Consider the following 25,186-nt stretch of genomic DNA (forward strand, 5'->3'; position numbering starts at 1 on the left):
ATATGTCATACTATCTTTTTGCTGAGACTTAGGGAATGTAATGCCCAAGAAAAGCCACTCAGCTAGTAATGGTAAAGGAGGCATGGAACTCCAGGTATTTCTGACTATATAAAACCCAGACTTTTATTTTATAACAGAGGTTTCCAGATTTGATTCATGGTTCAGCCTCATTTTTTACTTGTGTACCATAAACAAGAGCAAAATCAGGATAGGATAGTAAATTTTTATAAAGCCATAAGTACTCAATTTTAAGAACTCTTATTATGACATTACCCTCCCTACTCTTTGGGCTAAAAATGTCATTTCCTTTCTGAGAATATTTGGGGATTGATTTTGTAACGTTATTTGGTGAAATTACAAAATTTGCAGGTCTCACGTAGTACTAGTAAAATGAACCCAGACATTTGATAGCTTCCCTCCTGGATTTAATATGTGCATTGATGGCTAAATATCAAGAAAGGAATTTTAACCTGCTTAATAATCTGAGAAGAGGATGAGAGTTGATAAAGACTTCAGTAAAAAAATGTTTAAGTCAAATGTCAGCTTTTTTCCCCTAAAAAAAAAGTTTTTTTTGGAAATTGACTTATATGGATTGCTTTAATTTCTAACAATTCTGGATAATTAAGATGTTATTTTACTCCAGATCATAACAGCTATAGGCAAAGCTTATCCAGCTGCATTCCATGCACAGAAATGCATAGAATTTTCATATTTAATTATTATTTTTCCTTTAGATTTCGTGGTGTGCATCATGCATTTGCAAAAATCTTATCTGAAGGAGGAATACGTGGGCTTTGGGCAGGCTGGGTACCCAATATACAAAGAGCAGCACTGGTGAATATGGGAGGTAATGGAAACTTTATTGAATTCTGAGAAGTCATACTGCCTTGATCACCGTAAGGTTAAGCACTTACATTGGGGAAAATGAAATTTTTTTTATTAGTTTTAGTAATGTATATTGGCAACAGTCTTATTTTATGTTGTTAATATTTTAATTGAATATTTTCCCTAGAGCATTTTTACTTTTCTCCATGGTGATCTATGAAAAGGATTTCCTAAAACAAGCAAATTGTGACAATAAGGATATTAAGACTAAATAATCGTTCCCCCAGTAACCCTGCTCCTACTGCTGTCTAACCCAGCTTGTGCAGCCAGGCACCCCAGGCTGGAAGCCTGAACATTGCCTTAACTCATCCTGTCCCTCACCTTTGATATTCAGTCACTAATTGCTTCTGTCTTCTAAATATTTCTTAAAAGTGTCCCCCCCCCAATACATAACACCATAGTGTCCTTAAAACCACCATTTTTACAATACTCACCATCAAAGCCACATAGCTAGAGCACTGACACAGCCATCCAGCAGATGTCATTCTTTGTCCTCATTATTTGTACCCAATACCCAGAGGGATTTATCTAAAATACACATCTGAACATGGTACTGGGACCCTTAAAACCCTTCACTGGCTTCTCATCCCTCACAGAACAAAGTGGAAATTTCATCACATAACACAGAAAGTCTGCACAATCCAACTGGTGCTTCGGGGAATTGAGCAATTCATTGATGGAGGAGTAAAGAATAAAGTAGAGAGTCACAAACTAGAAGGTTCCACTGCCTACACGGATCACACTGTTCTTCACCTCATACTTTATTCTTCCCTCTCTTCTATCTAGTTTCCTCCTGCAGATCACTTAGCACCAGCTGAAGTGTCTCTCCACCATTTAATTTTCCTGAACCCCACGACCACCCTGCCCTAGCCATGTTGTGTTAGATGTCCTTTCATGTGTTTCTGAAGTTCCCGGTGCTTATCTCTGTTATTGCTTGTACCTCATTCCATTGCTTTCTAGTATATGTTTATCTCCACTAGATTATGAGTTCTCTGAAGGCAAGGACCATGTTTTATTTATCATTATTTTCCTAGTCCCTTACATGTAGTCACTAAACAGTTGATGAATGAATTAATGAATGAAAGAACCATTTCTAAGACCAAAATTATATGATTCTAGGAAATTAACAGATAGCCTTTTTGAGGGGTGTAGGAACATATCACATAAACCTCAAAGAAAGCAAATCTGTTTTTTTTATTATTATTATTTTGCCATTTCAGTCCATCCATGTCTACTGTATCATACTTGTGGATATTTTGGTTATCAGGAATCTTGTCTGATTGTAGTTTCTCAATTCGATGCTTCAAAATCTCTTGTAGCTCAGATTCCTCTCCTAGGTTCCCAGTTATTTACTCAGAATGTTCACTTAGGTTTTCTCAAATACATTGCTTTGTGTCCAAACCACACTCATTATCAAACCACTTCCTTCTCCATTCTTCCCAATCTCAGAATATGATAAAATCACCTTCTCATCTGACCAACGCAGAAACCTAAGCATGATTTTTGTCTCTTTCCTTTCACTTCAAGTCCAGCCACTTCTGTCTCCTAGCTAAAGCTCACATCCACCTACTTCTTCTTGTCCAAGGAGCCACTCCTTTGTCCAAGTATAATTTATCTTCCCTTACTGGATCACTACAAAAGCCTCCAAACTGGTCTCCCCATACCCACCCTACAGCCATTGTGTGCCACCTTGCATCTGAAAGTGCTCCCATCAAGGTCACCAATCCATCATCTTACTTAAAACATTTTAAATTGGCCAGTTCTCATTTTCACCATCTCCAAAAATGTCAGCCCTGCTGACAGACAGAGTGTTTAAGCCCAAAATGTTATAGTCCTCTTTGATCCCTTTCTTTCGCTCTCTATACAGTCTGCTGGCTAATCCTGTTGATTCTGCCTTTAAAACTTGTCCTGAATCTGACCAGCACTCCACAACTCCCTTGTCCAAACCATCATCATCTCTTCCCAGAATAAATGCAATCGTCTCATGTCTCATCTGCCTTGTCTCCCTATAGTCTCCTCACAGCCAAATAAGCAGAGTACTCCTTGTAAAGAATAGCTTAGATCAGTTCACTGCTCTGCTGAAAACCCTCCCTTGACTTCTGTTGCTCTCCATCTCTGGACTCGTACTTCTCTGACACTTGCTCCTGTTAGACCAGTATTCTTGCTGTTCCTCTAACACACGAAGCTGACTGTCACCTCGGGGATATAATGCATACTGTTGTTTTTCCTGGAACACTTTCTCTTAGATTATCTCCAAGGTCTGTTTTCTCATGTTTTCTTTAGGCTGCTGCTCAGATGTTATTAAGAAGCCTTCTCTGATCACCATCTTTAAAATTGATATACATGCTTCTTCTCCACCCTCTGGTCGTCTTATCCCCCTTGCTTTGCCTTATTGGTTATTTGTATCTGAAATGCCATATGGTTTACTTCTTTGTTCATTGTTCATCCCTCAACAAAGAATGAGAATTTTGTTCGGTTTGTCCACGGCTCTTTTCCCCAGCGTCTAGAATAATGCCTACCGCATGGTAGACGCTCACACATCTAGTGAATGATCAAATGCATCTATCCATTCTTGCCTCTTTACAGTTCACTTCCCTGTGCTTCACTGTAGGTAATCTTTATAAGACTCCAGTGTTATGAGATACCACTGCCCTGTTTAAAGCTCCTTAACAGCTCTGCATTGTCATTAGGAAAGAAAAAAAAAAAAACATAAAAAGCTTAACAGAGAGTAATAGTCAGGACCTTTTATTATAAGTGACAGAATTGCAACTCAACTTAAATTAGGATTAAAAAAAGGAATTTATCAGCTCAAATACTGAGAAAGGCCACCAGTTGAGCTCACTTTATGCTTAGCTGGATTCAGATGTTCAAACGATATAATTGAGTGTCTGTCTCTCTTCCTCTTCTCCTCCCCCTCCACCTGTGGCTTGCTTTCCTCTGCTTGAGAACAATAATGGTGTCTTTCATTCCCGCCCCCAGCCTAACATATTCACAACATGAAAGACATTTGTTGTCCAATGAATGAATATTCCAGCCTTCTTTTTCTTTTTAATTGCCAGATTTAACCACTTATGATACGGTGAAACACTATTTGGTACTGAATACACCACTTGAGGACAATATCACGACTCATGGTTTATCAAGGTAAGTGATTATTTTAGTTTGATTGATTTTTTTGTGTGTCACTTTCCTTGCATATTTGGCATCAGTTCTAACCTTCTGTCTCTTTTGATTGAGAATCTAGTGGTATTACCCTTACAGTAAGGTGATAGTACAACGGACAGATTTTCTTTACAAAGGACAATTTTCTTAAAGATAGTTGCAGTGATTATGCTAAGTGAAATTAGTCAGAGAAAAGACATATATCTCATGACTTCACTCATATGATGACTTTAAGATACAAAACAGGTGAACATATGGGAAGGGAAGCGAAAATAATATAAAAACAGGGAGAGGGACAAAACATAAGAGACTCTTAAATACAGAGCACAAACAGGGTTGCTGGAGGGGTTGTGGGAGGGAGCATGGGCGAAATGGGTAAGGGGCATTAAGGAATCTACTCCTGAAATCATTGTTGCACTATATGCTAACTAACTTGGATGTAAATTTAAAAATAAATAGATTATTGGGGCGCCTGGGTGGCTCAGTCGGTTGAGTGTCCGACTTCAGCTCAGTTCATCATCTCGCAGTTTGTGAGTTTGAGCCCCGCGTCAGGCTCTGTGCTGACAGCTCAGAGCCTGGAGCCTGCTTTGGATTCTGTGTCTCCCTCTCTCTCTGCCCCTCCCCCACTGTTCTCTGTCTCTCTCTATCAAAAATAAATAAATGTAAAAAAAATACATTAAAAAATAGATTATTAAAATTAAAAAAAAATAGTTGCAGTTAAAACGGGGGAGAGACAGAGGTGCAGAATGTTTCATATTAAACCTTCCCAAGTATTTGCACCCTGATGGGACCCTCCTGGGGTCAGATTCTGGTGATTCAGTTCTCAAATTCAGTCCCACAGATATGTTTGAGCATCTTTTTGATAAAGGCACCTGCAGGGCTCTGCAGTGGGTACAGAAGGTAACCCAGGCTCCTTTGCAAGGAGTTGACCAAGGGGAAAGCAAGACAAGTATAAAAACAACATAAGGTAAATGCTGAAAGAAAGTGACTACTTACTGTAGCATTCGAAGAGGAAGAAAAAAGTAACCATCTGGAGGGGCCTATAAAGAAGATAGGATTAGCTAAGTGTTTTGAAGGGCTGGAGTCTTGACAGAGACAGGAAGTAGAACACTCCAGGAAGGAGCAGTACCTTAATCTCTTTGCAACACAATTTCAAACTATCCATTGGAGTGGTTACTTTATAAATATCTAGTATCCTGAACATTATAATGATTTTATTTAGCTTCCGATCATGTGTCCAAATTCCAGGACCCTTTATGCCATTTAAAGAACCCCAAAAGTATATTAATAGTGTCAAACCAATGACATTTGGAGATATAGAGATAGAAGTCATTCCTCATTTCAGATTCACCTTAATATTCCTTGAGTAGCTTTTCTTTATTCCTCCACTTTAAATATAAGTGTTATCCTTAGTGCTACTAAGGCAATCTCTGTATATGTCTTTGCTTACCATCCTTTCCATTCCAAATTCTCACCCACGTGTGTTCCCAAGCTACACCATACTTTCTGTAGCCAATAGTCTGGCCTCCTCTTTCAGAGGAAACTGAGGATTTCGGCTTCCTTCTGCTTCTTACTTCCATCCTTGTACATATGTATTACATGTGTACCCACCCTTACCATCTTTCCTGCACTGTCTTTGTTCATGCTGTTCACTCTGCCCAGGAGTCGTTCGTCTCCCATTTCGACCTAGTCGGGTCATCTTGTGAGACTCTCTCATCTTTCAAGACACTGTGTGTTCCAGTGTTATGATCTACTCTAGGAGCAGGATATTCAGATCTGTCCTGGGGTCCCACACTGATACTGCCACTCTTTCCTTTTCATTGTCTTTCTATCCAAATGGTTTCTGAAGTACCACACTTCTAACCAAAGAACCATGGATTTCCCAGCGAGTGTAAATCTTCCTACCGTATACTACTCCACCAAACAGGTCTGTCTTTTTTGGAAAGACATAAGATTTTCAGCTATATATATTCCAGCCCTAATCTGAAATAACATAGTCTGATTATTCTCTAATTCAGGTTTTAGGAAAATGAATTCTCTCATTCAGTTTTTAGGGCATTTGGTTCATTTTTGAGCTCTACCCACCGGATCAGGTTTTTTAATGGGTTGATATGAATATGTGTGGTATATGAGGCAGCTCAAAATTTGCTAACCATGAACTCTAAGTAAGTAAACAGTGCTGTGTGATCTGGAAGTTCTGGATACTGTGTCATAGAATAAAATGAATGCTCATGGAGGCTTGAAGGGGATTGCAGCTGTACAATCAGAGAGCTTTATATGAGCCATCAACACTAAGGGAAAAATGAGTTTGATACAAATAAAAATGGTATAAACACTGAACTGCGTACTTAAAAATGGTCAAAATGGGGCGCCTGGGTGGCGCAGTTGGTTGAGCGTCCGACTTCAGCCAGGTCACGATCTCGCGGTCCGTGAGTTCGGGCCCCGCGTCCGGCTCTGGGCTGATGGCTCAGAGCCTGGAGCCTGTTTACGATTCTGTGTCTCCCTCTCTCTCTGCCCCTCCCCCGTTCATGCTCTGTCTCTCTCTGTCCCAAAAATAAATAAACGTTGAAAAAAAAATAAAAAAAAAAAAAGGTCAAAATGGTAAATTTTGTGCTGTGTGTATTTAACCACAATTTTTAAAAATGGTGTAAGTAAAAGTACCTCTCCCAGGGTAGAGCAGGAACAGTAAAAGACAAGTCAGGATTTTAGTGAGGTGAGAAAGCAGGTGACAAGTTATGTTTACTAAAGAAAGCAGAGGAACAGTGGAGAGTTGAATTAATGGTCAGGTGATGATAAAGAACAGAAAGGCCAGAATAATCTTTTTTTTTCTTATTTTTTTAAATGTTTTTTTTTTTTTATTTTGAGAGGATGGATTGGGAGGGAGGGAGGGAGGGAGAGAGAGAGAGAGAGAGAGAGAGAAGAAGAAGAAGAAGAAGTAGAAGAAGAAGGAGGAGGAGGAGGAGGAGGAGGAGAAGGAGAAGGAGAAGAAGGAGAGGGAATCCCAAGCAGGCTCTGATCAGGCTCTGCTTTCTGACCAAAGTGGGGCTCAGTCTCAAGAACCATGAGATCACGACCTGAGCTGAAACCAAGAGCTGGACTCTTACCTGACTGAACCACCCAGGCACGCCTTTTTTCTTCTTTTCAAATCATGAGGCTATTGAGAGGTAAAACTGGCTAGTTTACTCTCTGTGAAGATGGTACATGAGCATGATTATTTAGTTCATCCTTGAGAGGATCACTTTCTCTGAAACAGTGCTGATGGAATATCTGACACTGGTCTTGCAGGTAGCCATTGGGCCTTCTGGAGAGATCAGAAGACTCACCCGGTCACTTTCTGTCCATTATCACTTCAGCTGTGGCCTGGGCTTCATTTGGGGGTATTACTAGCAAGGAGCGATAAAGGCCAATAGCAAAAAGCAGCAACGTCCATTTCAGTGCAAGTAGCTTGAGCAAAATCCATGTTCCTTTTATTGCCCTATCTTTTCATTTTGACCCTAGATACCATCTTATTTGAGGCCTCTTTAACACATTATTTGCTCTTTCAATGTTTATTTTTTTAAAGAAGTCTAGCCAAAGCACACTATATCCTTAGGTGTTAGTTAAGATTTTCTGTGTGAAAATATGAAGGTGTATTAAAATTGATGGTATTAAGCTTTCAAAGAATCTGAACTAATAGGAAAGAATATGAAAAGAGCAGTTGTGTGCACCTACTGGAAAGTATATGGTGAAACAAGAGCTCTTCCCACATAGACAGCGGCTGTTATGTGGACAGAGACACAAGAGAGTTATTAGGTCATTTGCTGTAGCATATGAAATAGGCTGTACGTACATGACATACAGTTGGGTCATTTGCTGTAATATGAAATAGGTTATATGATTTCCTTCTCTCGAATTCAAGTATTTCTAAAGTAATTTTCTCCTTTGAATTATAAATCCTGGCTGGAAAGAGGGAGACAGAGTCTGGGTACTTCCTAGAGTGAGAGAGAGTATGAAAATTCCTAACGTAGCTTCAACTTCCTGCCATAGAGCTTTCAGAGATTTCAAAAGCCTTGGCACAGAAGCCAGTGGTCCCTGTCTTTGTGAGGTATTTGATGTCCTGGAAGGACCTAAAAGTTTTCCACGGTTTCCTTTCCTTTCCACGGTTTCCTAACAGCTTTCCATTGGCTGTTTATGTTTATAAGCCGTTATGCTTACTACCAGGATCCCAGTCTGCGGATTCGGCTTCTGGGACATGGGACTTCCATTCTCTGTGACTCAGGTCAACCACCCTTTTACTCATCATATGTCTTTCTCATGGAAAAGTTTCAAGAAGTTCATGGGTTTTCAGTGTGTGGATGCTCATGCTCTGTAATTGCCTCTCATGCCCACATATATAATGAACTGTTAGTGGTTTCTTCACTTCTCAGTCTCTTGATTAACTTCTCAGTATCTTCTCAGAATCTTGATTTACTCTGCAGTAGGCTGACCACATCCATTTTGTCTTTTCTGAGTAACTGACATGCCATTTTCAAGGAGTGATTAGCCTTGGTGGATAAAGGAAGAAGGGATAAGCCTAAACTTCCTAGCCCTTATGCCTGAACATAGATTCAAGGAAAAACAGGAATTTTCCTACTAGATGGGGGTGCAGGACATTCCAAATGGAAGAACTGAAGACACGGAGGTGTTACATAGTATGGGGAGTAGAGAGAACTACACTTAGTTATGTTGTTAGAGCATAATGGGCAAAGAGGGATGTGATTTTGGAGTAATATGTGCGGCAGCCAGTGTAGAAGCTAAATCAGGTAATAGGGAACGAGTCTTAGATGCCTCTAAGTAGGGAAAAATGACATAGTTAGACTTGTATTTTAGAAAGATCCTTTAGGCTGGCGGGAAAAGGTAAGGTTATTGTATTCAAATCAAACAGCTTAGTGAAGTGAGGCTTAAACAGCGGTCAGAGTGAACTTTTTCTTATTTGTTAACTATTAACCAAAGTAGGTGATTCCCTTGCTTCCTGTCCTCTCGATGACTTCCTTTCATATCTAGGATAAAATCAGACTCCTTAAATAACCTTCATGGGCTGATCTCTGCCTGCTTCTTTAGTCTTCCACATGGCTGGCCTCCCTCCTTCAGGACGCCATAGCCATGCTGGCCGCCTTCTGGCCATTAAGCACACCAAGGGCACTTTCTAACCCACGGCTTCTCCTGGGCTGTTCCTCTTGCCCACAACATTCTTCCTCCGTGTCTTCACACGGATGCTTCTCACCATTCAGGTCTCGGTTCTGCTGCTGCCCCAGAGCCTCTCCCCAGCTGCCTGTCACCCAGTTACTCCCTAGCACACTGTCCCATTTTTTTTTTTTTTTATTGCACTTACCTGCATCTGAAATTATTCATTTCCTCTCTGCCTCTTCCCAACTAAGTGCCTCAGGGACAGGACCGGGTGTGTCTTCCCCACTGCCTAGAAGAGGGCCTGCCACCAGCAGGTGTTCCGTGTATACTTGTTGACTGGACATTATTTTTAGTTTTTCTTTTTTCTACCTCTTTAGTGAATTCATTAAGCATTGACTTTAAGGTAAACTAAGATCATTATGAAGAATAATACAATGATACGTACATTCTTTCTGTCTACATATCAAATTTCCCTTTCTCAAAATTTAGAAACCCCTGTGTTTATTATCTTTCAAATTCATTTCTTTGTATTTACAGTTTATGTTCTGGCCTGGTAGCTTCTATTCTGGGAACACCTGCTGATGTCATCAAAAGCCGAATAATGAATCAACCACGAGATAAACAAGGAAGGTAGATAGAAAGTCTTCACTATTCATGTGTTCGAATGTCTGTAATAATAATGTTTCTTTAAGATGTTTCCCTGCATTTATTCTTGTTAGAAATGAATACATGTGTTCGTGTGTTCAACGAGCAAACTGTTTGTATGTATTTACTTGCTCTTTGTCTGATGGAAAAGTACTGTGCATTTGAGGATATAAACTAATTTAATGATCATATTATTTAGACACAAGGTATTTATTGTGATTTTATTGTTTTCAAAGAGTTTATGAAAATATACTCTGCTGAGAATTTACAGAGCACTTTCTTCAGAAGCTTATGACTTACAGGTAACACGGAGAATTTGATTTGATATAAAACACTATATTCTCTCTGGAAGAGATCAGGTAGAGCGAATTCTAAGTATAAGACTAAGGGTGGGATGAATCAGAAGAGTCAGCCTTAGACATCTAAAGAAAATACCTTTAAACTCAAAAGAGGTGATTTATATATACTGAACTACAAATATTATTTGTTCTAAGCTAGCAGAAAATATTTAAGTTTCATTAGAGTAAGTTTGCTTAGACTATTTTTTATTTATGTTTTATTTACACATCCATTTACACACAAGAAATTTAGTAGAACTGTCTTCCTTCCTTTTTAGGGGACTTTTGTATAAATCATCAACTGACTGCTTGATTCAGGCTGTTCAAGGAGAAGGATTCATGAGTCTATATAAAGGCTTTTTACCGTCTTGGCTGAGAATGGTAACGTCAGGTTTTTCCTGTTTTTGTTTTCTTTGTACTTAAATTGCTTTTAATCTGTAAATATCTTCCCCTTTCTCTTTTGGTTTTTAGCATGGCTCTGCCCCCAAACCACAATTCTTTCTCTTTTTTATATCTTTTTTTTGTTTTCTCTTTACCTCTCCTCAGAGTCCTGTTACCTTTCTTGGTAGAATAAAGTAAAATAATTCAGTTACATCCAGAAATAAATAAGTTGATATTCTGTTGTTATAAAGCCAGAGGAGAGGGTTTTTCTGCAATTTAAAAACCTTTAGTGGTCTATTTAGTCAAAGTACTGTAGTTTGGGACAGGTATAAAGATTTTATGCTAGAGACCATTCCTATGGAAATGTTACTGTTTCAAACAAATTTTTGTTACTTTGGTGGCAAATGTTGCATTATCCATTAATACTTATCACCACAAAGCTCTGCTTAGTAAGAAAGCCTTATGTCATTTTTATTAGGTCTGGATGTTATTTTTTATGGAGGTGAACAAAGATGTAGTGTGAGACTTATTCAAGTAACAACATATATAATAAACACAGGGTACTCAAGGACTTTGTAAGTTGGAACATATTTGAAAGACTGAGTCGTGCATTTAGAAATTCAAACAATCAACACTTTACACAATATGATAATATTTATTGAGCACCTACTCCATGCGAAGCCCTGTACTCAATGCCTGGTTTGGGGGGATGAACAGAAGAGTCTCACCCCCCTGCTCTAGTGCCAGAGCTGCTGGTTTGATAAGGCCAAACACTGAATAAAAAACTGGAAGTGATGAGTGGTAGAGGAAAAGTGCAAGGTGCTATGGCAATATATAGCAAGGGCATACAGCCTAGGCCTGGAGATGAAGAATACCTCCATGGACAATGGACTTTAGAATTGAGTTTTGAAGAATGGGTAGGACTTAGCCAGGTAAAAAAGAGCAGAGAAAACATTCTAGGTAGAGGGAATCATTGGCATGGACAGAGAACATGAGGAGTTCGAGGAACTGAAGGAAACCCAGCCGGCCGAGGCATGAAGACATGGAGGAGAGAGGTACAGGTGAGGCCAGAGAGAGGCAGAGATCAGTGTGGGAAGGGTCATAGGACCCATAAGAGTGAGGGGCACTGGATTGATGATACGTGTATTTTTAAAAAGATCATTCCAGGGGCGCCTGGGTGGCTCAGTCGGTTAAGCGGCCGACTTCAGCTCAGGTCACGATCTCGCAGTCCGTGAGTTCGAGCCCCGCGTCGGGCTCTGGGCTGGTGGCTCAGAGCCTGGAGCCTGCTTCCGATTCTGTGTCTCCCTCTCTCTCTGCCCCTCCCCCGTTCATGCTCTGTCTCTGTCTCAAAAATAAATAAAACGTTAAAAAATTTAAAATAAATAAATAAAAAATAAATAAAAAAAATAAATAAAAAGATCATTCCAGCTGCCATGTGGATTAGAGAAAGGCCAGGAACAGTAGTAGATGAGACATAATGATAGTGCGGACTAGAGTACCACAATGGGGAAAGAAAAAGATAGATGTACAAAATAATTTAGGAAAAAGCAAGGAGCTGGAAGCATGACAAGCATGACTGGATGAGGAGGGGAAAATGGTCAAAGAAGGCAAGAAATGCTGGGTTTCATTCCCAGATTCCCAACCTGAGCAACGGATGATGTAATATCCTAACACGGAGATCATTTGTAGGGATGATTTCATGGTAGAATAACAAGTTTAGCTCTAGATTTGTTAAGCTTTGAATACTCATAGGACATCTAAGAACAGAGGTCTAGATAACTAGCTTCGTATATTGATCTGGATCTTACAGAAAATATGGGGATGGAGATTTAGAGGGGAGCACTGTCTACATATAGATGGGAATTGAAGCTCTGAGAATAAGTGACATCACCAAGCAATAGTAGGTATCTATTAACATAGATTTAATAGCCAAAGCCCTGGGCAATAGCTGGTCCAAAAGTGTACCCAAGTGTAAAACCTTATTTTGATTGTCTAGATTATATCCTGAAATTATCTCAAATCTATGGATGTTTCTTAATGGAAAGGAGGATTTTGATTTGGCCTGCCATGAACCAGGCACTATCGTAAGTGCTGGTAGCCCTAGGGAATAAGTTTTTTGCCTGAGAGGAGCTTATAATGTGATGGAAAATGTACACATGTAAATAGTGAAAATTACAGAAATAATAAAGTTAACATTATTAAATCAGTTGGTAAGAGCGCCAACACCGTGCTCATCATTTTCACGGATTAACTCACTGAACTCTCCCAACAATCTCTTCAGTAGGTTATTGTGATTTCTCTCTTAGAGAGGAATAACAAAAGCTTAGAGTATAAAGAACTCAGCCAGGCTAGGTAGTTATCAATTAGTGGCATCAGGGAGGCAAACCCAGCAAGTCTGACTCCAGAGGACATGGTCTTACTAAGCAGTTTGTATTACTGCTCTACTAGTGGTATAAACAAAATGTGTTGGGCACACGGGTAGTGAAGTAAACATGGCTCTGACTGTTTGGGAAGGCACAAAAGTCTTCTGCAGAGGCACGTTTGATCCGAGCTTTGAAAGATCAGTAGGCATTTATCAAGAAAAGCAGTATGAGCCTAGGGATCAACTCATGCGTGGACCCAGTAGGTTGGGGCAACTGCAGAAAATTCGGTGTAGCTGGAGAATAGGTCCTCAGGGGAGACGTGGTGGGACAGAATTCTAGAGAAGTACCTATGGACTGGGTTATAAAAGGACCTTACTGGGGTCAGTTTGCTGGTTTAGGGAAAACCCCAGAGCAAGCAAGCAGCTGTTTAATCATGGGAGAAAAGTACTCAGGTTTGTTTGGGGACAGGACTACTTTGGCAGCAATATAGAAGATACATTTAAAGCCAGGACCCAAGAAAGGAAGTTTTATCCGTGCTCTATCCTGGAGATGATTGTAAAAAATGGAGCAAAGATATATTCTAGAGACATATATGGTTACCTCCACAGGACTTAACTGACTCTATGTAAAAGGTGGGGAGGGAACAAAGGAAATGGGACTTTTGGATGTCTAGTGTGGGAGACTGTGAGGATGGTGAGGCCATTGGTGAAAAAATCGGGCAGGAGGCGTGAGGGCAGGGAGAATATCCAAGTCCAAAGGAATACCGAGACCACTGAATCTGACCCATTCTCTTTATGCGTGAGACTCAGGGAATATAAATGAGAAAAAAAGAGTACTTCACATAGGACAGGCACTGTGCGAAGTCTTTGAGAACCTAGTAAAACAGGTGGTGTTATCCTCATTTTTCAGATGAGAAAAACATGGCTCAAAGGATGAGACGCTTGCCCAAGTTCATTTAGCTGGTATGTGGCAGAGCTGGGAATTAGCTGTGGGTCTGTTCAGCTCTGAAGCCATGCTCCTGGCTAATACAGTGTAGTGAATCTCTCAAGATCCTGCAGGTAGCTATGGAAGTCGTCAGGGAAAAGAGACAGTGCGTGCTGATAGAGAGATGTTCCCCAAACAGCTGGCTAACCAGCAGAGATCTCCAGGGTGGCACTGCCTTGTTGGTCTGCCACAGTGCATGACCCTGAGCTTAGAAACCTGACTCATGAAACCTGCAAGTAAATTGGCCTTGCAAATACAGATTCACTTCAACCATATTCGTTGAAACTGACGATCAGACCACGGCACTGGCCCCTTCACATGGAGAAACACACTTGGCAAGTGATCCAGACGCTGAAGTCCTTTGGACAGTGTGCTTCCTAAATTCAAGCTGTACGTGAAGGCAGGTCACAATCAGGAGGCTGCTTGCTGCACACAGAAAGATAACAGGAAGAGCTTATTTGTAATCTTAGTATTTAAGAATATCAACCCAAGAGCCCTTATGTGTTCAGCCCCACAGTGAAAGGCATGGAGAAGGACTCTTTTGAGCAGTCACAGCAATAGCCAGACCAGAGCAGACCACATGGGTTCATATTCACTTGGATTCTTTACGGCAGTATAACTATACTGGTGAAGAAAAACCAAGTGCACATGCACCACCTGCATGTGATCCTGTGCAGACGCTCCAAGGATCCCATCTATGTAGTACCCCTGTTAGTGGCTGTATGCTCTCCCTGTCCAACTCCCATTCATAGCCCAGCTAAACTTCAGCCCAGGCCCTTCCACTACGTGAAAGTAGTATGGCCTTGCTTTGCTCAATCCCTAATTAATATTTCTTTCATTCGCATACAGAAGTCTGATTACCAGAACAGTTAGGAATGATTATATAATATGTCCAGTCTTAACCAAGACCTCTAATTCCTTGATCTGATTGCAATTATATCCGTGGCTCACTTGATTTTTGTTGTCACAAGAATATGATATCGTCATGGCTTCACCTTCTTTATTTTGTGTCCATCTTCACACATTTAACTAATCAAGATGTGTTCTCCTAAGCCCACCGGTAAAGTCTCCGTCTCCCATATAACATACTCCGTATTTCTAAACACGTGACCTAAATATTGCTTCACAGAGTGTCTAACCAAATGCATTTTATAGTCTAATTGCTCAGGCTTCTATTTTGATTCTAGTGTGATAGTTTTTCTCTGATCTATATTACCTATAACCTATGAACTAAACCATACAGGAACTGGATCCAAGATACTCTTTCCCTGACGATTCCTTCCAGTGTTTCCTCTGTGATTTCCTTCCACGTTTATATCTTCTATTGTTGAATAACCCCCTTCCCTTTAATTCCTTTTGACACAGTTATATCAAGATAGGCATGTCTCCCTGAGCTGGAAGCTCTTTTCTCTCTTTAATGGGAATTTTTCTATCCACTTTGTGAGAGATCAGGTGTTGAGTTTATGGTTTACATCTCAGGGGCTAATCTTCTGTCTTCAGTTTCAAGTTCTTAAATGTCTCCGTGTCCATCTCCACACAGAAAGTACACACAGAAGAGCCCAGCCTAGAATTCAGGCATGGAGAGTCTTAGCCTTTTAGCTAGTAATGGTTCAGTGAAAAGAACCCTAGAATGGAAGCCAGAAGCCTGTAGTCTAGCTCTATCATATGTTAATAGGTATTCGATTGCCAAGCCTCACTGCCCTCATGTGTAAAATAGGGGTGTCAGTACCTTTCCTTTCTATTGTAAATTGTTCAGAGAAATCTATGAAAAATAAGATATGAAAATGTTTTGTCAGTTATAAAGTGCTCTTTAAAGGTGAAATACCAAAATATTTGTTTGCAGCCTAAGTGGATTCAAAATGACTTCGTCATTCAAAGATGTATATGCGTCTATGTAGAATATTCATAATCGCTTTGAAATATGCACTAACTTCTTTGGTTAATCTTTCAGACCCCTTGGTCACTGGTGTTCTGGCTTACTTATGAAAAAATCAGAGAGATGAGTGGAGTCAGTCCATTTTAAGCCCTTAAAGATGCAGCCCTTAAAGATACAGTGTTCAGTATCATTGAAATATGGGCACCTACAACACACACCCCTATTATTTCTACCTCTTTAGGAAGACACTGTACTCCACAGAGACTGTGATTTATAGGGGGCAGCACTTTATTTTTCTCTGGAAACCCAAGTTCTCTTTGACTCCTCTTTTTGTTCAAAAGCAATCTGGTTGGATTACACAAGGCCACCCAGTGAGACCCAGCACAGAATTTTCAAGAAGATTGAATCCTGAGCGCTTCCCTTGGGCCAGAAGATTTGACCTTTGAGATGCTATTCTGTGCTGAGGAGCCTACTTAGAAAAGTGCCACAAGAGGGCATCTCAGACCTGAAGTAGATAATAGGAATGTGGAAGAATACATACATACTTAGTGATTAAGAAATACATTGAAACTGTTGTATTTTCAGCTGAAACTCGGGGATTCATTGTTGTTGTTAACATGCACATACTGTAAATTAAAGGGAGGTGACTGAAAATTCATGAATAAACATTTTGAGTCTCCCTAGTGGTGACGGAAGTTGATGTACCTTTTCTTGCCAAGAGGACCAAAAAACGTCAATTTGACATGATGTTTGGATTTCAAGGAAAGAAGCTCCCTTCTGTCTGTGTCCCATCTTTAGTTAGATCTGTGTTTCTGGTCAGCACTCCACTGCACACGCTTAGGACTTCCTGCCAGCCACAGACAGAGTCTTGATGAAAGCAGAGAAGAGTGTTTGCTTCGTTACATATGCCATTGCGACCAGAGTTTGCTGCTTGCTCCTGAGAATCTCGATATATAAGAACATGCAACTTGTTTGATTAACGCTTAAGCGGACAGCTTAAGTTGCTTGAGTTGCTTAAGCTTAAGTTGCTTTTCATAAAGCAACTTGTTATTATCATTATCAGCCTTTGAATTTTAAACTGTGGCATTTTAAAAGCAAGGCTGAGATGATGTCAGCCTCTTTTGACAAGCATCCTTTCTTATCTTCCCTTCCTTAACACTAAGGGCCCGAAGGAGAGATAACTAAGGAATCATACTGAAGCCGTCTCTGGCCTGAACCTTACTCCATTTTGACAAAGCTTCCTGCCTAGTGAGAAGTATAAATTGCCTGTGATATATGGTCATGTCTCTAATCATCAGATCAAACCCTTTTTCTTACTTTAGAAAGGTGAGAGATTTCTTCAGGTTGACCTGTATACCACCTGCTCCCACACCCACAGACAGTGGGCATTTCTGGATAGATGGATACAGTTGTAGGTAGAGGCTATAACTGTCAACATAGGAAAACTCAAAACGCTTAGACCCAAGAAAGACAGTGGAGTTGACCAAACAGAATTTGTTGTCCATGGGTGATGTTGAACCACAAAAAAAAAAAAAAAAGTTTACAAGTGCTCTGTGGTTGCACTAATGTATAATCACTGCCATTTAAAAGAGGATGTATACTTTAAATATATATTTTAATGTGATGTATGAATATGCAGTGGCTTATTGTTTTTCTATGAAATTTTCAGATTGTGGAGTTTAATCAGAATCTGTTGGTGGTCTACTTTTCCATTGCATCTGTCAATCTGTGTGAATTGAGTTGTTAAATATATTTAAAATAATATTGTGTTCTTAAATTCCCAAGTGTTCTGCATTGGGACCACTTTGGGGGACTCTTGGGTTTTCATGTTTTATAACTTTTAAAATTAAGTAAAGACTGGATCAAAATATGCAAACTGGACCATGAAAAGTTTGTTTAGCTTTATTCTTTGAGGGGTTTGGGGGTAAAAACACTGCTTAAGTACTGAGTACTATTCCTTGATCTCTGTATTCAACATGAATAATTGGAATTTTTAAACCTGAAGTGACTCCTTGGGATCATCTGGTTTAACCTTCTCATTTTACATGTTGTGAAACAGAGGGCCAGAGAAGTAGAGATGTTCATGCTCATAGGTCACTTGATGGCAGAGCCTGGATAAAAATACAGATCTCCTAATTATTATTATAATTGGCAGTTAGTATATTCTAATTAGGTATACAACAAATGCCTTATGTTATCTTCACAACAACCCAGTCCAGTGCTCTTGAATCTTCTAAAAGTAGATTTTTCTTTATGGCATTTTTTTTTTGTCTCGTACATTTTAAATAAATTTGAGTGGTCTTTAATCCAAATTTTAGAATGGAGTCACCATGCCTTATCTCGAGCATTAAGACCCTCCATAATATGACCAAATCCTTTATATCCAACACATATGTCTCTTCCCATTTCATACTTGTCCAGTGAAGTCATTTTCATTAATGTATCTTGGAATTTCACTTTATTTTTACCAACTTGAAATCATCTTGATCTGCTTCAAAATAATCCACAGTAAATAAAAAGGAATTAAAATTTCAGTAAAGACGTAACCATTTCAATCTCACTTTCTTCTACTACTACTGTATGTAGTATTTATCTTCAGTATTGATAATAACTAACATTTAAGTTTGTTTTGCTTCTAGCTTCCGCATTTTTCTCTTCCCAAATGATTTTCTCTCATTGAAAAATATATAGCGATTGTTACATACAATTCTTTGTTCTTTATACATATAAGTGAATTAGCATATATATCTAAATAGAGATAACATTACTGAAATTTGCTTTCAGTAAGGAATAAAGTATCTATCAAGTGCTCCAAATCCTATTTGATTATAAGCCACTAGTGGTGGGACCATGTCTTATTTTTATATATGTCTTTATGCTCATTGGCAGCATTTCTTTGCTGTGAGGTACTCAACAATTTTTTTTTTTACAGCTACAGATAACATAAATCAATTAATTTTGTCTTCCTTATTTTAAGAATGTCTATCATAAGACTAGTCTGAAATTTCTTTCACTTCGCTAAGAAAAAAAGGAAAATTCAGGGAGATTTTAAATGTAAAAAAATGCTATTCTGCCATCATCTTCAATTTTTTAACCACAACATTTATTTACAGTCAAAATAGTTATACATGTTCTTTTCTGTTTGTGAAAACAGATTACCTCCACTGGAAAAAAAAATGTGTATTTTAATACAGGAGGGTTAAAAATTGGGTGGGAGGAGGGAAGTATTCAATTCTCTTCTCCTCAGTTAAACTAGGATTCTTTAAAACTGATTACCAAACAAATATATGTTAGGTAATGTGGAGGAATGATTGAGCTTGAATTCTAAAGACCTTTATCCAACTCAGGTTCTACTTATGACAAAGTAGTATAACTAGATTAAGTCTTTTCACTTCTCTTGATTTCCATTCCTTTATAAGATGAAGTGCTGGAACTCTAGAATCTTCTAGAATCTTAACTTGCACATACTTGAAGGGGGCCATTATATTGATGTCATGTGGAAAACAAAACGAGATTAAAAATTTGTTGGGACTTGCTTTTTCCTGGGTTTGATTAACTTCTCATATTTCAAGCTTGGTTAAGGTTTACTCAGACCTTAAACTACAATACAAATTTTTATATAGATGGCCTGCGTCACGGGAAAATCCTCCCTCACAGAGTGGCAGACTCTTCTTCCTTTAAGCAATTCTGGACACGTCACTCTACGTTCTTACCTTCAGCTGCTCCTCATACACACATAATAAAGGCACAAATCTTTAATACCACGTCCGAGCCCCTCTCAATCTGACTGCAAGCCATTTTCCTAACCTTTGCATTTCACCGCATACCTGCACTCCACCTTCTTGCAAAGGCATTCCTCCACATCTTTCTCTGGAGCTGTTCTTCACTTGGCCGCTTCTCATGCCATGTTCCCACTGTGTGCTCCCGTCACCACTGCCCATTCATCCTCATGTTGGGGTTAAAGCCTACTTTAATATCTAGAATGACCTCCGGACACTTCCACATTTGCAACACCTCTGTGCTCCCATTGCCTCCCCTCCTAAGAACACATGACTGTGTATATGGATTTATGCCTCCTTCCCCCGTACAGAATGAACTGCTTGCAAGCAAGGACCATGTAATACATCTCTGTTTCTCTTAAAACTCCAAATAGAAGCCACTCAGAAGGTATTTGTTGCATTCAGAGAATTTTTGGGGGGTGGAGAGAGAAAAACATTTATGCACACACAGGATTCTTTAAAAACGATTCCCCCCAAAATATATATGATTACTAAATGCCACAGGTCGTGTGGAGGAATGATTGAGCATGAATTCTAAAGACCTTACATCGATAAAAACTCATGTGTTGTTTTCCTCCTACCTTCAGAATAATTGTGTTGGGTCAGTAACACTTGATTTCCTGAGATTCTTCACCAAACTAACTGTTTAGCTGCACTTTCAAAAGATCGTGTGTTTTTGAACATACGTAATTATTACAATGTTTACGAAGTAGTCATCAGTTTAATAGCTATTCCACAAAACTCTAGGGTTTAACACAAAGTATTTGGTGAGTTCATAGTTAATAATGGGACAAGTTTATATTATTCATTTTAGAGTGTGTATGGAAATTACATCACTATTTTGGCCTTGGTTGGTGCCATACAAATGCACATTTACCCGCTCAAGTGTTTTATTATTTCTGAATTTTGAGGAATACGTGATTATTTTTCTCTCCCCATACTTTACCCCCAACAGGCTGCTGTGATTGTCAACAGCAGCAGGAGCCACTTTGAAGGTTTGATAAAAGCAGATGAAGAGGCTTAAAGATGTCTGTTTGCTGAAAATATCTGGTAACAAACAGGAATATATGTGAGTAAATATAGCGCATTATTCTGATTTTTAAAATAAATGTTTTAAAAACGCCTGATGGGTTGTAAAAGGTTTTGTTGTGTCCTGGTGCGGCTTTGCCCTGGTGTTATTTCTAAATGACGATAATAAATTTAGAGATGATTTTTAAGTCTCAATCTGTACTTTTCACAACTGAAATAAAAACAGGCTTAATTTAGATGTCAGCTTTGAAATGTTAGCAAAAAGGATGCTCATACCTTGTCACTACAAGCTTGTTAATTTATAATAAATCCCGCTCTGCCATTGACCCAGTTTTCCTATTAATTCGGTTCTGCTGGGACTAGAAAGGATATCTAATAAATTACAGTGATGGACATGATCACTGGCTGAGGACCGAAGAGGAAAATAACACTGGAATTCCTTGAAACATTGGAGAATCAGCTCTCCTTTTTAAATACCATATTTTACTTTGATTTCAAAATACTATTCCCTCCTGCTGCTTCCTATCTTGCAGTCTCTATTGGCTATTTCTTTGCTGCACAGTACTTAAATTTTGGTTCTTCGGGGTTCTGTTCTTGGCCCTCTTGCCAATTGTCACTCTCTCTGTCTCGCGGGAGAGTCCTGCAGTTCTGTGACTCCAGCTACTACACTTAGGCTGGGAATTCGTGAACGTTTACCATTACTCAAGAAATGGCAGATGCTCCCATCATCTGTCTTCCTGGTTCTTACTCGTTCTCAAGTTTTGATCATGTTCCCTCAGTTGCCAACTATATACCTCCTCCAGGAGGGCCACAGTCCTTGTGAGCTGAACTTTCCCAATATTACAACAGTACTTTTTGTACACATCCTTCCTCCCTGTCCTTTAAAATCTGGTCCTGTTCCAGGATTCTGTGTGGCACTACAAGCTCACCAACACAACCAAGAAACCTCAGGACAGCCCTGACTTTTTTTTTTTAATTATTATTATTATTGTCCCAAATGCTTAAATCTATTTATAAAAAAAGACCACTACAGACCAACGTCTTTTATGAACATAGGTGCAAAATTCATGAGTACCACTTCATACCCATGAGGATGGCTGTTAAAAACAACAACAGAAAATAACAAGTGCTGGTGAAAACGTGGGGAAACGTGGCTAATGAGAATGTAAAACTATGCAAAACAGTGTAGAGGTTCCTTAAAAAAAAAAACTGAACATAGCATTATTGTATGACCCAGCAATCCGGGTCTAGGTCCCTACCCCGAAGAATTGAAATCAGGGACTTGAACAGCTACTTGCACACCAATGTCCATAGCAGCATTTTTCACAAAGCCAAAAGGTGGAAACCCAAGTGTCTGCTGACAGACGATGTATGAAGGGATAAACAAAATGGGGTGTGTGTGTGTGTGTGTGTGTGTGTGTGCGCGCGCGCGCGCACACACACACAATGTAATATTACTCCACCTTAAAAAGCAGGGGAATTCTGAGACATGCTGCAACACGGATGAATCTTGAAAACATGGTGCCGAGTGAAGTAAGCCAGGCAGAAACGGACACAGGCCGTATGATCCTACTTATGTGAGATAACCCGGGGTAACCAAATTCATAGAAAGGAGAATCGTGGTTACTAATGGGCTGGAATGGGAGAGAATGAGAAGTCTGTGTTTAATGGCTACAGAGTTTGGGATGAGGAAAACGTTCTGGAGATGGATGGTGGTAACAGGAGCTTAATCCTCACGGCACAGTGGTCTGATTTTTTAAGCTCCCTGTCCAGCAGCAGAGCAATGCAGGGCAAATAAAGCCACCTCCCCCAGACACAGAAGAGGGGGGACATTGGGAACATCTGGGAGGATGGGAGGAACAGGTTCTCAGCCCATTATAGCCACATGATATGCCCTGACATTCAGGAGTCAAGGCACTGAGCCATGGAAGGAGGTTAGGAGACAAGTTCAACAGAAGACAGAAGTAATTTCCTCTATCTACAGCCCTGTGGTCTCTGTAAGAGTTTGGTTATACTGCTTGAGCTGCAACAGAGAATTGAAACCTCCATTATTCCGTGGGATGATCAAACAATTCCAGATGATAATAAGACCATTTTATAATGAACTCCTTCCTTCCACCATAAAGGACACAGTGCCAGATAATCTGCTTATTCTCTTGTTCAACATTTATTGCGTGCTGACTGAAAGTCCAGTACTGTGCTAGGCACTGAGAATATTAAAAATGAGAGGAGTTCTTGCCTTTAAGAAGTTCATACTTGGGTAAAAAGGAGAAATAGTAAACAATCGCATGGTGTGACATCATATGTCACAAAAACTAAATGTAACAGAGGGGGCGGGGAGGCTAGCCAGTTCTGCCTGGGTGAACAGTAGAGTCATGAAGAAGAGACATTTGAGCTACATCTTGCTATATTTTTTTAACGTTTATTTTTGAGAAGGAGAGAGAGACAGAGCACATGCAGGGGCAGGGGCAGGGAGACAGAGACACAGAATCTGAAGCAGGCTCCAGGCTCTGAGCTGTCAGCACAGAGCCTGACGTGGGGCTGGAACCACAAACCGGGAGATCATGACCTGAGCCGAAGTCGGAAGCTTAACCGACTGAACCACCCAGGTACCCCTAGATCTTGCTAGATGTTTTTAAATCAAATGTTTTTCTTCCATCATGAATATAAAACATTACAGAAAAATTGGAAACTGAATTGTCAAGGATGAGTTTATCAGATAAAAATCTAACTTCTTAAGGAAACCAAATGATTCTTGTATTTATTCATCCAGCAAGTACTTACTGTGTCAGCCCCATGTTAGGTCCCAGGAATGCAACCAACAGTTATTGCCACAAGGAGTGTTTAAGTTGGTGGGATGACAAAGTGCTCAAAGCCAACCGCAACACAATGTGAAAGTGCCATTAAAACGTATGGGGGGAGGGGCACCTTGGTGGCTCAGTCGGTTAAGTGTCCGACTTCAGCTCAGGTCATGATCTCATGGTTCCTGGGTTCAAGCCCCATGTCGGACTCTATGCTGACAGCTCAGAGCCTGGAGCCTGCTTCAGATTCTGTATCTCCTTCTTTCTCTGAATCTCTCTCTCTCTCCCAAAAATAAAAATAGACATTAAAAAAAAATTAAAAAAAAACGTATGGGGGGAGAAGGCTGGGGGGATACTCAGTCCCTAGTCCCCTCAGACTGGGGGTCCCCTCAGTCCCTAGAGCATGTGCCTCTTGATCCCAGGGTTATGAGTTGAAGCCCCACCTAGAGCTTACTTTAAAAAAATAAATATTAAAAAAAAAAAAACTTGAAAGAAGTAAGCATGGGAGGTTTCGGCAGAAGGAGGTTACTTCTAACCTGGATAGATTGAAAACGCTGAGATTTAATAGCCCAGGATTGTGTTAAGAACTGTCTTGATTTTATTTACATTGTATTTGATGGTATTTCTTTTTCTTTTTTCTTGTTTTAATTTTTTTATGTTTATTTTTTGAAATAGAGAGAGAGAGCAGGGGAGGGGCAGAGAGAGAGAGAGAGAGAGAGAGAGAGAGAAGCACAGAGTCTGAAGCAGGTGCAGGCTCTGAGCTGTCAGCACACAGCTGGGAGGGACGGTAGGACCCACAAACCGTGAGATCATGACCTGGGTGAAGACCCACCCTTAACCGACTGAGCCACCCAGGCGCCCCTTGATGATATTTCAAAATGTGAAGGAGTGACACAGAAACTCCCATGAACGTGACTGGCTTTGCGAATGAACAAAAATCTATTCTAGGCATATGTCTGGGAGCTACACACAGTCCACCCCACCACCACCACCACCAGCCTGCACTTTCCCCTTCCACTCCCTCCCCCTGCAGTCTTCTAAGGCTTATCTTGCTAAGATTTCAATGAGGGAACAGAACAAGAGGACAGCCAAGAGGTCCCCTGCCGTAGTAGATACACCAAGATACCAAGGCGTGTTTCTTCCGTTCCTCCAGACCTCCTTTTGTTAAGTCCGGTTCTGCGCTAGCCCTGTGAGTAAAAGAATAAATGCCTGCAAAACCGAGAAGCCGGAATTAGGCCAAAAAAGCAGAGCAAGTCAAGCCCAGTAGCTGTGGGGAAGATGTAACAGTCTCCAAATACATTCATACTTTATTGTAACCCTCTTAACAACTTCATCAATTCAAGCGACTAAACAGGTTCAAGAAGAGGGTAAGCAACTTGCTCAAGGTCACAACACCGAATGGGGAATGGGCCGCAAGCAAGCACCCCTCCCGCGGGGCGCAGGGCCATCCCTGTCGGCCTCCGCCCTGGAGCCCCGGGCCCTCTGAGCGTTCGGTTCGGCCCTAACGCCCGGGCCTCGGCGCCCCCAGGTCTCGGCGCCCCCAGGTCTCCTCCCGTTCCTCCGGAGCCTAGCACGGGCACACGGGGCTCCAGCAGCCCTAGGTGGACGGCCAAGAGCCTCCCCCACTTCGGTGTCGCTCCCCACCCCCAGCCCCACCCCGCCATCCGCCAGGCCCGCCCACTGCGCCCTCCGCGGCGGAAGGCGCTCTTTCGAGAAGTAGGTTGGATCGCGACCCCGACACCCCGTGGCCCCGGGAACAGCCCTCCCAGCCCCTTAGGCCAAGCCGCAGGCCTCGCCC

At 40.6% G+C, this 25,186-nt stretch overlaps 1 protein-coding gene across 2 annotated transcripts in view; it reads left to right on the top strand.

The window, feature by feature from the left end:
• Positions 1-25,186, top strand: part of LOC121029541 (mitochondrial uncoupling protein 4) — a 56,443-nt gene that overhangs the window by 10,458 nt on the left and 20,799 nt on the right. Inside the window, exons 5-9 of one of the 2 annotated variants that reach the window (XM_040473691.1) lie at positions 735-847; positions 3,945-4,029; positions 9,730-9,822; positions 10,454-10,556; positions 15,855-17,660. In XM_040473691.1, coding sequence (XP_040329625.1) covers positions 735-847; positions 3,945-4,029; positions 9,730-9,822; positions 10,454-10,556; positions 15,855-15,926 — 466 coding nt within the window. In that variant the 3' untranslated portion in view covers positions 15,927-17,660. Of the gene's footprint in view, positions 1-734; positions 848-3,944; positions 4,030-9,729; positions 9,823-10,453; positions 10,557-15,854; positions 17,661-20,223; positions 20,229-25,186 lie in introns of those variants that run through there. The other variant, XM_040473690.1, reaches the window with a different exon arrangement.

This window comes from Herpailurus yagouaroundi, unplaced genomic scaffold (assembly GCF_014898765.1).
Source record: "Herpailurus yagouaroundi ecotype Mexico unplaced genomic scaffold, PumYag 139, whole genome shotgun sequence".
NCBI classification, from domain to species: domain Eukaryota; kingdom Metazoa; phylum Chordata; class Mammalia; order Carnivora; family Felidae; genus Herpailurus; species Herpailurus yagouaroundi.